At 56.5% G+C, this 14,625-nt stretch overlaps 1 protein-coding gene across 1 annotated transcript in view; it reads left to right on the top strand.

Annotated features, from left to right (window-relative positions):
* The window catches only part of LOC307198283 (uncharacterized protein), a 52,806-nt gene that overhangs the window by 35,917 nt on the left and 2,264 nt on the right, over positions 1–14,625 (top strand). The window contains exons 4-5 of the mRNA XM_079945114.1: positions 4,065–4,194; positions 12,924–13,064. Of these exons, the coding sequence (XP_079801240.1) occupies positions 4,168–4,194; positions 12,924–13,064 (168 nt within the window). The 5' untranslated portion in view covers positions 4,065–4,167. The remainder of the gene's footprint in view (positions 1–4,064; positions 4,195–12,923; positions 13,065–14,625) is intronic.

The following is a 14,625-nucleotide window of genomic DNA, read 5'->3' as shown; positions in this document are numbered from 1 at the left end:
TGTAGTAACTTTTGAAATCAGAAAGTGCGAGTTGAATCCTCCACCTTTGTCCTTCTTTTTCAAGATTATTTTGGCTATTTGGGACGCCCTTGCAATTCCATATGAACTTTAGAACTAGCTTGTCCATTTCTGCAAAAAAGGCCTTGGAATTTTGATAGGAATTGCATTGAATCTGTAGATCAATTTGGGGAATATTGTCATTTTAACATTATTAAGTCTTCCAATCCATGAACATGGGATGTATTTCCATTTATTTAGATGTTTTATAGATTTCTATGTTTTATAGATTTCCTTATATCAGTTTGTACCTACTAGCTTGGTTTACTTAATTTATTATTAAGTATCTGATTCTTATTATTAAGTATTTGATGCTATTGTTAATGGAATTGTTTTCTTAATTTCCTTTTCAGATCGCTCATTGTTAATGTATAGAAATACCACTGACTTTTGTGTGTCGATCTTATATTCTGCAACTTTGCTGAATTTGTTTATTAGCTCTGTTTCTTTTGTGTGTATAGATTCTTTAGGACTTTCTATAGATAAGGTTGTGTCATCTCTTAATAGAGGTAGTTTTACTTTGCATTATTTTTTTTTGAGATTTATTGGTGATGTGCGTATCAATAGTTTATTCCTTTTTATTGTTGAATAGCATTCCATTGAATGGATATGCCACAATTTGTTTATTCACCTGTTAATAGACATTTGGGTTGTTGCCAGTTTAGGCTACTGCAGATTGGGCTGCTATGAAGATCATTGTGCAATTCTTTGTATGGACACATCTTTTTATTTCTCTTGGGTAAATACCTAGGCGTGAAATGTTTTGGTCATGTGGCAGGTATGTATTTAACTTCCACCTTTTAAGAATCTGCCAAACCATCTTCCAAAGTGGTTGTACAGTTTTGTATTCACATCAGCAGTGTATGAGTGTTCCAGTTCCTCTAAATCTTCACCAATGCTTGATATGATTGGTCTTTTTAATTTTTGTCATTCTAATAGGTGCTGAGAGGTATCTCGTTGTGATTTTAATTTGTATTTCCCAAATGATTATTAGCTTTGAGCATCTTTTCAGGTATTTATTTGCCATTTGCATATCTTCTTTGGTGAAGTATCTGTTCATATCTTTTGCCCATTTTAAAATTGACTTTTTGGTTTATTATTGTTGAATTTTGAGAATTCTTTACACATTCTGTATATAAATTCTTTGTTAGGTATACAATTTGCAAATATTTTCCCCCGTTCTGTGAGTTGTCCTTTAATTCTCTTTACAGTTACCTTTAAAGAACAGGAATTTTTACTTTTTTTTTTTTTTTTTTTTTTGCGGTACGCGGGCCTCTCACTGTTGTGGCCTCTCCCATTGCGGAGCACAGGCTCTGGACGTGCAGGCTCAGCGGCCATGGCTCACGGGTCCAACCGCTCCACGGCACGTGGGATCCTCCCGGACTGGGGCACAAACCCGTGTCCCCTGCATTGGCAGGCGGACTCTCAACCACTGTGCCACCAGGGAAGCCCAGGAATTTTTACTTTTGACGATGCCCAGTTTATTAATTTTTATTTTTTGGATCACGCCTTTGATATCATATCTAAACAATCCTCACTTAAGCAAAGGTCACAAAGATTTTCTCCTATGTTGTATTCTATAAGTTTTATAATTCTAGGTTTTACATTTGGGTCTATGATCCATTTTTTTTTTTTTTTTTTTTTTTGCGGTACGCAGGCCTCTCACTGTTGTGGCCTCTCCCGTTGCGGAGCACAGGCTCCGGACGCGCAGGCTCAGCGGCCATGGCTCACGGGCCCAGCTGCTCCGCAGCATGTGAGATCTTCCCCGACCGGGGCACGAACCCGTGTCCCCTGCATCGGCAGGCGGACTCTCAACCACTGCGCCACCAGGGAAGCCCTATGATCCATTTTGAATTACATTTTGTATGTAGTGTGAGATATGGATCAAAATTTTTTGTTTGTTTTTTTTAACATATTGATATCCAAATGTTCCAATATCGTTGGGTGAAATGCTTGTCTTTTCCTCCACGAAGTTGCCTTTGTCCCTTTGTCAAAAATTAGCTGTGTATGTATGTGTGCATCTATTTCTGGACTCTATTCCATGCCTATTTGTCTGTATTATACCAATACCTCACTGTCTCGATCACTATAGCTTTATAATCTGTCTTGAAATCAGGTTGTGTTAGTGCTCCAACTTTGTTCTTTTTCAATCACTTTGCCTCATCTAGATCTTTTGCATTCCCTGTGAATTTTACAAATCGCTTGTCAATTTCTCAAGACATACAAAACCAGACCTGGTGCAGCCTTTGCACTGACCTCTGAGAGTTGGCCGTTGTTATGGTTTATATTGTTTCCTCTCCTGCAGGCTGAACTTTCCAGGAACTTGCCCTGCTTTTCCCTGATGTGGTCTGTCCATCACTGTGTCCACTCTCTGAACTAACATACTCACGTTTGTTGTCCCCCATATAGAGACACCGGGCCCCTTGCATTACCCACTGAGTTTCTTGCGGTGAGGGGGTCATCACTTATTCTCCACCATCTATGAAGAGCCCATCGGAGCTGGGTATAGGGAAGTTTTTCCTAAGGCTTTGATCATATTTCCAGACAAGTTCATTACTTTATGGACTAAAATTAGGATGCTAGTGGGAGGCCTAATGCTGTGAGTTCCCATCCACCCAGGCATTGTTCACGTATTTACCCATCTGTATTCCCATCCATTTTTCACCCATTCATCCATCCATATTCCCATCTATCCATGCATCCATCTATCCATGCATCCACCCACCCATTCTTCATCTATTCACCTGTCCATACTCCCATCTATCCATCCATCCACCCCACCCATCCTTCATCCATTTACCTATTCACCCAACTGTTCATCATTTACTCATACATCCTTCACCTATTCACCCACCCATCCACCCATCCATCCACCCACCCATCCTTCACCCACATCCTTCCCTCTTCTACCCACCTTCACGTTCCCCTACCCGTCCCTTCCTGATCACCAACCATGCTGGACACTGGGGTTTAGAAATACCTTCCAGGACCTAAGTTTCTCTGTCTTTTTTTTTTGTGGTACGCGGGCCTCTCACTGCTGTGGCCTCTCCCGTTGCGGAGCACAGGCTCCGGACGCGCAGGCTCAGCGGCCATGGCTCACGGGCCCAGCCGCTCCGCGGCACGTGGGATCTTCTCGGACCGGGGCACAAACCCGCGTCTCCTGCATCGGCAGGCGGACTCTCAACCACTGAGCCACCAGGGAAGCCCCTAAGTTTCTCTGTCTTTAAACGAGCAGTTTGAATGAAGTGATTTCCCAGGGCCCTTCACACTCTGGTTTTCTTTGACTTCCATACAAGGACAGTCAAAATCTGAAGCTGACTGGGTTACACGCCTTCCCCAAGAAGGATGAGGGGCTGGGCCAAGTCTGAGGGGGGTTTTCATGCCACTGACTCTGGGACAGACACAGAGTCAGTGGCATTTGCACCTATTTGTGCCAAGATCCCAGGAGCTCAGGTCCCCATCACAGGGCAATGCAGTGGGGGCCCCAGACGTGTCCGCTCTTGGCGCAGCTGGCATTAACTGGGCATCCAGGGGTGCCCTCGCTGTCTGTGTCCAGTGGGAGCCTCCAGGCACCCCGAGGAGGCAGTGGCTAAGCACAGAGGACAGAGAGGCAAGCAGTGGGGGCCACTGAGGCCCAAGGGGCAGGCCAGGGGCCTGGGGAAGCCTCAGGTTTGCTCTTCCCTCTGAGCTGACGTCAGCAGTGAACTAAAGCCCTGCTCTGGCCGCCACCGTACCCCCCACCTCACCTGTGCACACCCAGGGCTGTTTGCACCGACACGTGTGTCCCTGGCTAGACTGAGAATGTGGCATGCAGGGCTGGCAGGGCTAACGTCCCAGGGGGTGGCCTCCGGGCTGGGGGCCTGGGGGAGGCAGCGGACCCCGATCCCTCCACCGCGGCTCCGCCACCCCTGGGTCCTGGGGCTCGCCCTGACACCCTGGCAGCCTGGGCCCACTTGTGACAACATGCAGTCTGTAGTTAATAACGGAGGTTTTTGTCTCTTCCACAGTTTTCTTGTTTCTCTGTGGCCTCTGCCCACTGAATCGGGGCCCCGGCTGCCTCAGGGGGGAAGCAGACACAGCGAAGAACAAAGAAATCAATTGACTTTCCGGATGAATTTTTTAAAACTCTCAGCAGAGGTAAGATTCTGAAAGCGCAGAGGACTTCTTCTGCAAGGGCAAGGCTTTTTGAGAAAGAAAGCGTTTCTGAGTGAGAACAGAGACTTTATTGCATAAGCCATGGACGGGGGAAACCGTGTGAGGGCTTTTCCTGCTGAAAGGGGCAATAATTGGACCGGGGGGAGGCAGAGAAGGGGGTCCTGAGAGCCCCTTCCAGCCCCTGCCTGGGCGAAACCACCTGGAGGCAGCTGCGGGGCAATCTGGGTGAGTGTGGGCATTCTCAGCGCGTCTTCACGGGGAAGCCCCGCCCGGCACCGTCACGGTGGCCCCGGGGGCAGCTCCCAACCGCTGCTCCTGCAGAGATACTTTATCATTGTTATTAGCATTATTTTTGGTTCACAGAGCAAATGGTTTGTGTATTCGACATCTCTTGCTACGTAACAAATCTCCCCCAAGTTTAGTGAAGTAGAACGATGCGTGTTATCTCCCATAATTTCCGGGGTGAGGCATCTGGGGGTCGCTTAGCTGGGTGGTTCCAGCTCAGGGGCTCTCACGAGGCTGCATCTGAAGGCTTGACTGAGGCCGGAGGCTCCCAGTCCAGGCGGCTCAGGGTCAGTAGTGGCCGGGGCCTCGGTTCCTCCCACTTGGCCCCTGCTCAGGCCAGGTGTCCTCACGGCACGGCGGCTGGCCTCCCGGAGCCAGTGACCCAAGATGGCAGGGAGGGGAGGTGCAACGCTTCACGGCCCTGGGAATCGGCCCATTCAGCACGGGAGGAGCCGGGCGCAAGGGCGCAGATAGCGGGAGGGGCGTGTCCTCAGAGGCTGCCAGCGCGCGAAGCGCTTTCCGCTTTCCGGATTCCAAAGCGCTCTGCACCCACAGCAGACACGTGCACACGTTAGCTCCTAGGCCCCTCCCTGAGATAGTCCCGTTTCTCCTACGAAGGGACTGAGGTGGGGGCTTTGTGAGTCGCTCTGGTCCTTGTTGTGCCCCAAGCTGGGCCTCCAGGGTTTATGGGGCCCAGGAAGGCATCCTGGAGGAGAAGTCCAACCCAGCCCCAAGAGCAAGCCCAGAGCTAAGAAGGATGGGTCAGTTGTGGGTCAGCGAGGGGCAGAGCACCTGAGAACTCTGCCGGAGTCGTACAGAGGGCCTGGGATACCCGGCTGAGATGTCAGCCAGCAGAAACCGTGTCCCCATATGTCCCCTCCTCTGCGTCCAGCGCCCAGCCCAGGGCCTGGCGCCCGGGCAGTATGTGGAATTGGGGGCCATCCCAGGTTTTGGAGTGGTGGCAGGGGGGCTGCTATGTCGCCAGCTCCTGTGGGAGAGGCCTGGAGGCAGGGAGGCCCAGTGGAAACGGAGAAGCCCCCTCGCCTGGCAGGCAATGCTGGGGCTGGCCCTACCTCACTGTGGCCCCCTGTATGATTCGGGGGCCCCCTCCCTTCTTGGGCCATCCGTGAACCAGGGCAGATGCCTTCTGAGGGTATGACCAGCCTAGGGGACCCATGCCCCAGTCTGACCTTGGGGCCGAGGCACAGAGCCTGTGCTGAGTGCCCCCCAGGTCCCCAGCTGGCCCCCACACGTGCCCAACTCCTTGTTTCTGGGCCAGACTTCTCCCCCAAGGCCACCTCCTGCTGCTTCACGGGCTCTGACAGTCTCTGCTTCCCAGCCTTCCTGGGACCCCCCAGCCCTGCAGCCACGGGGCACACACTCACTCTCTGAGCCTCAGGACCTCCCCTGGGGCCAGACCCCTGGCTGCAAGGCTGGCGCCACCACTCAGCAGTAGGGGTGCATCGCTGGTCAGTGCTGTGGCCTCCCACCCGCTCGGTGACCAGTGGGGGCCGGACAGTAATTTGGATAAGACTCTGAGGCCACAGAGCTGAGCAGGGAGCGGGGTCACCCCAGGCGAGTCCTTTTCTTCCCCTCACCACACTCCTGCGCAGCCTCACAGAGGAAAGGCAAGATGCCTTAGCCCTTCAGGTCTCACTTTTCCCATCTTTAAAATGGGCACCACAGTGTCTCTGGAAGGGCAAACACGTTAAATATTCACCAAGCCCCCTTCACTTCACTTCACTTTACAATCTGTGCTCTTCGTGTCACATTTGAGAAATGTTTGCCAAACCCAAGGTCCCTGTCTTTTTCTCCCACGAAAAGGCACGCTGCAGACTAGAAGAAAATATTTGCAAAACATACATCTGATGAAGGACTTGTATTCAGAATATATAAAGACCTTTCATAACTCGGTGATAAGAAGACTCAGAGCCCAGTGTTTGAAATGGGCCGAGTATTTTTGTTGTTGTTGTTGTTGTTTTTTTGCGGTACGCGGGCCTCTCACCGTTGTGGCCTCTCCCGTTGCGGAGCACAGGCTCCGGACGCGCAGGCTCAGCGGCCATGGCTCACGGGCCCAGCCACTCTGCACATGTGGGATCTTCCCGGACCGGAGCACGAACCCGTGTCCCCTGCATCGGCAGACGGACTCTCAACCACTGCGCCACCAGGGAAGCCCAGGGCCGAGTATTTAAACAGACATTTCAGTAAAGAAGACGCGGCACATCAGCACATTGAAAGGATGCTCAGTATCGTTAGTCACTAGGAAAAGGCAAATGAGGACCGCAGCGCGGCGTCGCCTCACGCCTCCTGGAAAGGCTAGAATGAGCAAAGACCGACCACAGTGTCGGCAAGGGTGTGGTCAGCTGGGGCACTCCCACTGACGGTGGGTGGGAAGCGGGGCAGCCACTTTGGGGAGTGAAACACCTGCCCTCGACCCAGACCCAGCTGCTCCGCTCCTAGGTTCTCACCCAAGAGAGACGCACGCATATGTCCCACAAAAATGGTGCACGGATGTTCCCAGCAGCTCCCTGTAGCCGGGCAGATCGAGCACCCCCTACCTGGGTTGCTGGCAGGATTCCTGTTGCTGGTGAATGCTGTTACGTGGGCCAGCACGTGGCAAGCACTGAACGATTATATCTCCCTGTGTCGTCTTCATCTCGTCCAACTCTGTCAGGGCGCAAATGTGGAAACTGAGGCCGGGAGTGGGGTGGGGTGTTGACTGGGATTGGCCAGTGGGTCAGTGGCAACGCCGGACCCAGCAGCCAGGCCTCTTACTGTGGCCAGTGGGTGCCCAGTTCCCTCTTCTTCCTTCGTCTTGGTGGGGTTGCTGAACCTCCACGGGAACAGGGGAACGGGGGTGTCTCCGAACTTCCTCTTGGCTGGATTGAAGCAGCGTCACCTGGGCAGACAGAGCAAATACCCTTCCCTGAACCGCCCAGCTAATAAGCTCCTCATTAAAACCTAATGAGGAGATCCCTTGCTGATTTGGGCTAAATTAATCCAAAAAGAGCGTCATCTGCTGCTGAGGCGGGCTCTTCTGGGCAGCCTGGACAGCAGCAGAGAAGAGAGAGGGCAGAGGGAGGCGGAGCTCTGAGCCTCCGCACTGAAAACTGGAGCCTTCAGTTCCAGGATGCGGACCAGAAGGGAAGGGAGGCAGAGGCAGCCCTGGCCTCATCTCCTCCCGGAAGCCGCTTACGCCTGGAGCCGGGGGTGGGAGTGGGGGCAGAGCCGGGGAGCTGGGGCACAGCTTGGACCACTGCAGCCCAGCCCCACCCTGCTCCGCCTGTTCTGATGGTACTATTGCTGCACCACAAAGTGCCCCAAGCTCAGTGGCCTGAAACAACAGCGGTTTATTCTGCTCCCAAATCTGCACCGTGGGCGGGGCTGGGCGTGGACTGGACGCTGGTCTCTGCTGCCCGAGGCACTGGGTGGGGCATCCGGCCCGGGTGAAGGGACCTCATTCCAGATGGTGAGCTCCAGTGGGGGCAGTCTGTGGGCAGAAGAGGGTGTCTGTGTCCCCAAGACAGAGCCAGGTGGCAGTGGTGTCGCCGTTTGTGGCCAGCGTCAGGAGTCACAGAGCATCACTTCACGCTGCGTCCTGGGGACCACCGCAAACGCAGGGCTGGAACAGACTCCACCTCTCAGCACGGGAGTGGAGGGTTCTGGAAGGGCGTGTGGGACATGAAAGTAGTGAGGCGACCATTTTTAGAGCTGCACCTGCACGGACCCCACACTCTGCAGGCAGAAAGGACCCTGATTCACCCAGCCCAGAGCCCCCCAAGAACACCAGCCCTGCCGGACGCTCTGCCCCATGGCCCCTGAGGGCAAAAGCCAAACCCTGCGTTAGCTTTCCAGCCCTGCAATGGCCTCGAGCTTGTTAACTTGGAGGGTCTGAGGATGGAGGGGGAGGGGCGGCAGCCGAGGGGGCGCGGCCTGGTGGGGGACGGCTCTGTTCACCTGCATCAGAGGCTGCAGGACTTTCCTGATGAATGGAAAGCCTTTCTCTTTCATTTTTTTTTATTTATTTTTGGGCTGCGTTGGGTCTTCGTTGCAGTGCGCGGGCTTCTCATTGCGGTGGCTTCTCTTGTTGCAGAGCATGGGCCGTAGGTGCATGGGCTTCAGTAGTTGTGGCTTGCGGGCTCAGTACTTTTGGCACACGGCCTTGGTAGTTGTGGCTCGCGGGCTCTAGAGCGCAGGCTCAGTAGTTGTGGCGCACGGGCTTAGTTGCTCCATGGCATGTGGGATCTTCCTGGACCAGGGCTCAAACCTGTGTCCCCTGCATTGGCAGGCGGATTCCTAACCACTGCGCCACCAGGGAAGCCCGAAAACCTTTCTCTTTAATGTTTGATTTTCTCCTTCCATTAACAGACCCCCCTCCCCCACCCCCACTCCCATTCACCTGGTCCCTGAGCTATAGGAGGTCTGAGCTGGGCAATACCGGGAAACAGAATTACACACTGTCCCCAAGCAATTGTGCTCCAAGTTCAGAGTCACCAGAGTCACCATGGTGTCCCCATATCTGCCCTGGGACTTCTCCAAAAACCTCAGGGGTCCTCCGGGACCCTGCCTGTCCCCGTGAGATTTTGCTGAGGCTCGGAGTGGGAAGCGGGCTCTCCCACCGCACACACCTGGCAGCCGTGCAGCTGGGCCTCGGCCACACCCCTCTCACCTGTGGTCAGCAGTTTGCCTTGTCTTGCCAGCCACAGACAGGCAGGACCTGGCCTGGGCCTTAAGCCACCAGCAGGGGCCTCTGGGGGTGTGCACAGCTTGGCAAAGAGTGCGCTGTGCAGGGGTGAAGACCGGCTGCAGTCCCGGGCACCCAGGGAGAGCAGGGCGGGCCGGGCCTGGGGCAGCAGATGGCCAAGACCCCACGTTAGCCTCCACCCGGAGGTCGTCCCCAGGACAGGAGCCCTGCTGCAGGGCCACCTCCCGCGGCCCTGGGCGCGTGGCTGCTCCTACCTCCTCCCACTTTCCTACCCACAGGAAGGGCCTGCCACCGACCCTGCTCCCCACAAGCTCCAGGTGAGCCCCAAGTGACACATGTCGGTGGCGACCCCAGGCTTCTTCCAGCGGAGGAAAGACAGGCCCCAGTGTCCCTTGCTGAGCCTCTGAGCGTCAGACCGGCTCGGCCCCATCGAAGTCTCCAGGTTAACAAGTTCAGTCCTGGTGATTATTAACTAGATTCACAAAGCTGATGAAAAAGCTCGGGATATAAATAAATATTCCTGGAGATATTCCACCCCCTGCAGGCATGAACTTTGAATAATTGGACAGAATTATGCTGAGGACTAATCAGAACTTTTTTTCTCTCACTAATTACCTCTGGGCTTCATCAGTGTCAGAGTCTAATCAACTCCAGACGTCCTAATCGACCCTCGGGCAATGTTAGGCATGGGGGGGCTTCGGTGTCACGTGGAGGGGGGCGGGGGTCCTGGCTGCAGATCCACCCTGGTCTGTGGTGGGGACGGGGGCGGGGGAGCTGCCTCACGGGCCGCCACCTCTGCTCAGGACGAGGAGGCCCATCGTGCACTGCGGGCCAGCTTCCCTCCTCTGCATCCTTCCGGTGGTCGTTGCCTTGTCTGCCCTGGCGTTCCTGGGTTAGGTGGATGGGGCCCAGGGTGGGGGCTGGCACTGGGGCGGCCCCCAGCCATGGGGAGAGGCGTGTGAGGGCCGTGCCGGGGCCCAGGGCCAGTTCAGGATTCCAGGCATCTCTGGCAGGGAAGGAAGCTTTGCTCCCCTCCCCCCAAGAAAGTCATTTGCATCTGTTGAAAAATTCCTCCAGCGCTTGAGCGGAGAGGCCCAGGCCGCCGGTGGCTGATGGCTCGATCGCAGCGGTTTTCTCCAGCGTCCTGGACGCAGGGGTTCAGGAGCTGTGACAGCTGGGCCGGCGCAGCCTCTCAGCTCCTCTGCGCAGGGCGCCCGCCTCCTTGGCCTCGCTTGCTGGCTGGGCCTCATTCCCAGGGCCTGGTTCTGTCTCCTTCCTCCTTCGCCTCCCTGCTTCCCGAACCCAGGAAGGCCTTTAACCAATTTCAGAGGGAGAACTTAGTCGTGTGGAAATCCACCTCAACTTCCTCAAGAAACCAAAACCCCACCCGGAACCCTTCAGGCAGTCACGCCCCCATCCTTGCAAAGCGCCCAGGAGATGCTGCTGGTCACGGTCATGGTCAGCGCCCTTCCAGGCCCCCTTTGCAGCCTCCGAGCATGGGCCCTCCCTGCAGACCCCACGGAGACTTCTGCTGCCAGCAGGGGATGGGCGCAGCCCCGCGGGGTTGGGCCCTAGGAGACAACTGCCTCGTGAATCCCCAAGCCCCGAAAGGATCCTGGACTTGGGGTCCCGAGACCTGGCTGGGGGACTTGGGTGCCCTGCACCCTCCCATCAGGGGGCCCACATAGACCCAGGATGGCTGAAGGGGGGTGTCTGGGACACTCTTCTCTCCTTGGGGTCCCCGACAGCTCCCCGCAGCAGGCAGGTCCTGGCCGTGGTGGTCGGGCGGGCAGTTCCGTCCTGTCCTCACAGCCCCTGAGGGGCCGGTTCTGACCCTCCCCCGCCGCGTTTCCTGGAGCCCAAGGCTGTGACTGCCGCACAGCTCCCCGCCCTGCATCCCTTGGTCGGCACGGACCCCAAACCCTTTCTCCTGCAGCAGAGGGAGAGGACTGTGGGTGGGAAGTGGGGTTCCCAGAGCATCAGAGCCTAGGCTGCTTCCCTCCCAAGCGGAGAGGGGGCGTGGCCTCTGCCCCCAGCTCTGCTCAAAGTGGCTCAGAGGCTGCGGAAGGGGCTTTGCTCATATTCGTCCCAAACTTTCCAGAAAGGGGGTTGAGATCGCCTTTAATTACAGAGCAGAGGGGTGCGGGGAGGATGTACCAAGGAGCACCCTGCCCAGGGAGGCAGGGGGCCCAGGGGTGGGAGGACAGCGGCGCCCGCAGGGACCCTGGGAGGGCAGGGGTCCCGGGAGGTGGAGTCTGGGGAGGGGTCCTGGCGTCTCTGCCTCTGGCTCTCTCCTTGCTTCTCCGGGCCTAGCCTCCACCTTCCCGTCTTCCTGTCTCTCCCCACCTGCCGTGCAGGGGTCTCAGGTGTGCCGCTGAGCCGGGTGGCCCAGGGTGGGGCTGGCTGGACCGCCCCCGTCGCCTGCCCGTCCTGGTGCTGGCTGACCAGCTGCCCCCACAGCCCCTGGCAGGGAGGGAGGTGATGTTCCGACTGCTTCCCGTTTCCCAAGGCCCAGAGGGGTTCAATAGGCCCGGACGCCCCCGAGCCCGGGCCACGTCGCTCCTTCCTGCCACCCTGCCACCTTAGCCAGAGCTTGCAAGTCGATTTTTTCTGATTCCACGCAAAGACAGGGTAGATGGCCACCGACCTGAGAGATTCTGGGTTCTCTTTTTTTTGTCTTTAGACACGTCAGGGGTTAGCATCCTCTGCTTCACAGGAGGGAACCCCAGGTAGAGCCCCCTGAGTGACATGGCACCAGAAGCTCCCGGGCCAGCCGTGGATGTAGAGGGGACCCCTGCCCTGTGCCCGGCACTGCGCGCCGGCCACCTTCCACATCCTGACGGGACTTGTGCGCCGGGGGACTTTCCTGGGGGGGAGTGGCTGACTCGGGATTCACACCCAGACTGGATCCCCAGCCCGTACCCCCGTGGGGATGGGGGGCTGCTGCGGCCGCCGGCTTGGCAGGAGCTGGTAGGAGGTAGCGACGTCTCCCGACTCCTCCCTGAGGGAGGCCTGGATCTGGGGGTCCAGCTGCTGCTCCGTCCCCACCTCCCCTGTCCCCAGGGAGGCCCATGTTCCTGCCTCTCCCTGACCCTGGATTGCTGTGTGACTCTGGGCCCCGGCCTCCCCTCTCTGGGCCTGTTTCCCTTCTCTCATCCAGATTGGATTCCATGAGCCCCAGGCCCTTCAAGCCCAGACACCGTGTAACTTAGGCTGCCCAGGGCCACCAGAGGCTGTCCCCACTCTCCCGGGGACCTGGGCTCCTGCTGGGCCCGCGGCTGGCCTGGCCCCCTTGTCCGCAGCAGGAACATCCGTCATGCCTCCGTGATAGATTTTCTGTCCCTCTTCCTCCCGCCCTCGTGCTGTTTCGGCTGCAGAATAATGTTTATCACGTCACACTACATGACACCCTCCCTTCCTCCTTCCTTCCGTCCTTCCCTCCCGCCACCGCCAGCAGATATCAGAAGATTTTCTTGGGCTATTTTCATGATTTTAATTTTCCATTCCCCATCTCCCCTCTTCCCCCTTATTACATTTTGGGCTCTTTTTGGGCTTCTGGAATGAGCCTACATTTTCCTGGTGATACTTTTTAATAAAAACCATCATTTATGATTATTTTAGTCCCCCACAAACTGTCAGCCTCCTCATTTGATTTCCTATCAACGTGGTGTCCTGCCTGCTTTGTCACCATGCAGATGGACGTGTGTGCTCACCCTTTCAGCCTCGGGATTTGCTCCAGAGACTCAGGCCTCCCTTGGCCTTGGGACCCTCCTATCCACCTGCCCTGTCCTGTCTCAGCCCAGCCCTGCCGCCCTCCGCTCTCGACGGCCCTTGGTCTCCTGAGTCTTCTGTTTTCCTCCAGGTGAGTATCACTTGCACACCTTTCTCAGCTCTGTGTATTAGAAGGGATTGAGGTCACAGAGAGGCGGGGCTGCTAGCGGAGTCTTCCCCGCTCCTAATGGCTCAGGATCGCCAAAGATGGTGGTTTTCCACAAAGATCCGTGTCTAACCTGCAGGCATAACCCAGTGAGACAGGGGCTGACCCATCGTGCCCTCCAGCATGACCTGGGACGGGGCCCTTCCTCTGAGACTCGGTTCTCCCTTTAAAATACAGACACACGTGGAGCTGTGGAGCATTCATTCATTGGTTATATACAAATTGAGGGCCTACTAAGTGCGGGAAGAATCACACACCTGTCCTAGGGTAGGAACCAGCTCAGGTGTCACCCTCCTGCATACCAGAGCCCCCACCCACACTTGTACACTCACAGAATGGAGCCCTGGACTGCCTCATGGTTTTGCTGTGTGACCTCGGGCGAGTTACTGACCCTCTCTGAGCCGTCCTCCCTTTCCTTCTCTGGGCTCCCTCCACCCTTGACATTAGTCTTGTCCTCATCAGCCCCCAGGCGATCCTGTTTCCAGCAGCTGCAGCCTCTTCCCAGCTCCTTCTGGCTGCTTGCCAATTACCCAGAGGAGCCAGACCCATCTTGAGGCACCCAGCTCCCTCCCGGCCACTCCCCCCCTCCCCCGCCCCCGTCCCCGCCTGCCACGCCCAGGCGTCCGTGACTAGCTGGGCCCGGGAGCCCACGCCCATGGCAGGGAGAGGCCATGTGGCCCTCTCACCCTGGCCAGGCCCTCGCTGGCCCCTGCTCCTTGTCAACCTTCGGAGAGGGGTCCCTGTTGGGCCTGCTGGTGGATGGGCCGCGAGGCCCAGGGCCAGTGCCCAGGTTCTGGCCCCAGGTTGGCCAGACAAGTGAGTAATGGATTCTCCCTCCCAGCCCAGCTTCTCCCTTATCAGTGGTAGGAGTTGCTATGAATATTCATGGACTCATGAATACTCACGCGGGTAATGACGCGCTCCTCTCCACCCCCTTGCCCTTGAGCACCTCCATAGCTCTCCAGGCTCCCTGCACCCTCTTCTCTCCTTGACCCCTGCCTGAGGGGGCTGCACCTCCATTGCAGTGAGGCTGGCAGGAGAGCCCGGGTGGGAAAGACCCCTGGCCTGGTGCCCAGGGGGTCTGGGTTCCTGTCTCCACTCTGAGCCCATTCTGCATGGGAGGGCTGGCTTCCCCTGGGCCTCAGTTTCCCTTCTGACCTCCATGGGCACCGAGGGTCCGGCCAGGCTGACTGCCCCTGGAACAAACACATCCTCTGATTCCACTTTCTGGGCGGGTGCTCCATTGTGTGGGGACAAAGCTGGGGGCTTGGATTCTCTGGGGGTGAGCCAGGCAGACTTTGGGTTACCCAGGTGGGTAACCAGAGACGCCTGGGGTCCGATGTCACGGGCCTGCGGCCAGGGCCTGCTCAGCTAGCTGTCCCTTGGGACTGGGGAGACACAGGTGGGTGGGTGCACTCACCAGGAGGGGTGGGGTCAGCTGACAGGACAGCAAACGCGAAGAGCTGCTGAGCAGGCAGAGATCCTC

The sequence above is a fragment of the Stenella coeruleoalba genome (assembly GCF_951394435.1).
Source record: "Stenella coeruleoalba genome assembly, chromosome: 15".
In the NCBI taxonomy this organism is placed as follows: domain Eukaryota; kingdom Metazoa; phylum Chordata; class Mammalia; order Artiodactyla; family Delphinidae; genus Stenella; species Stenella coeruleoalba.
This window is presented reverse-complemented; position numbering and strand designations above follow the sequence as displayed.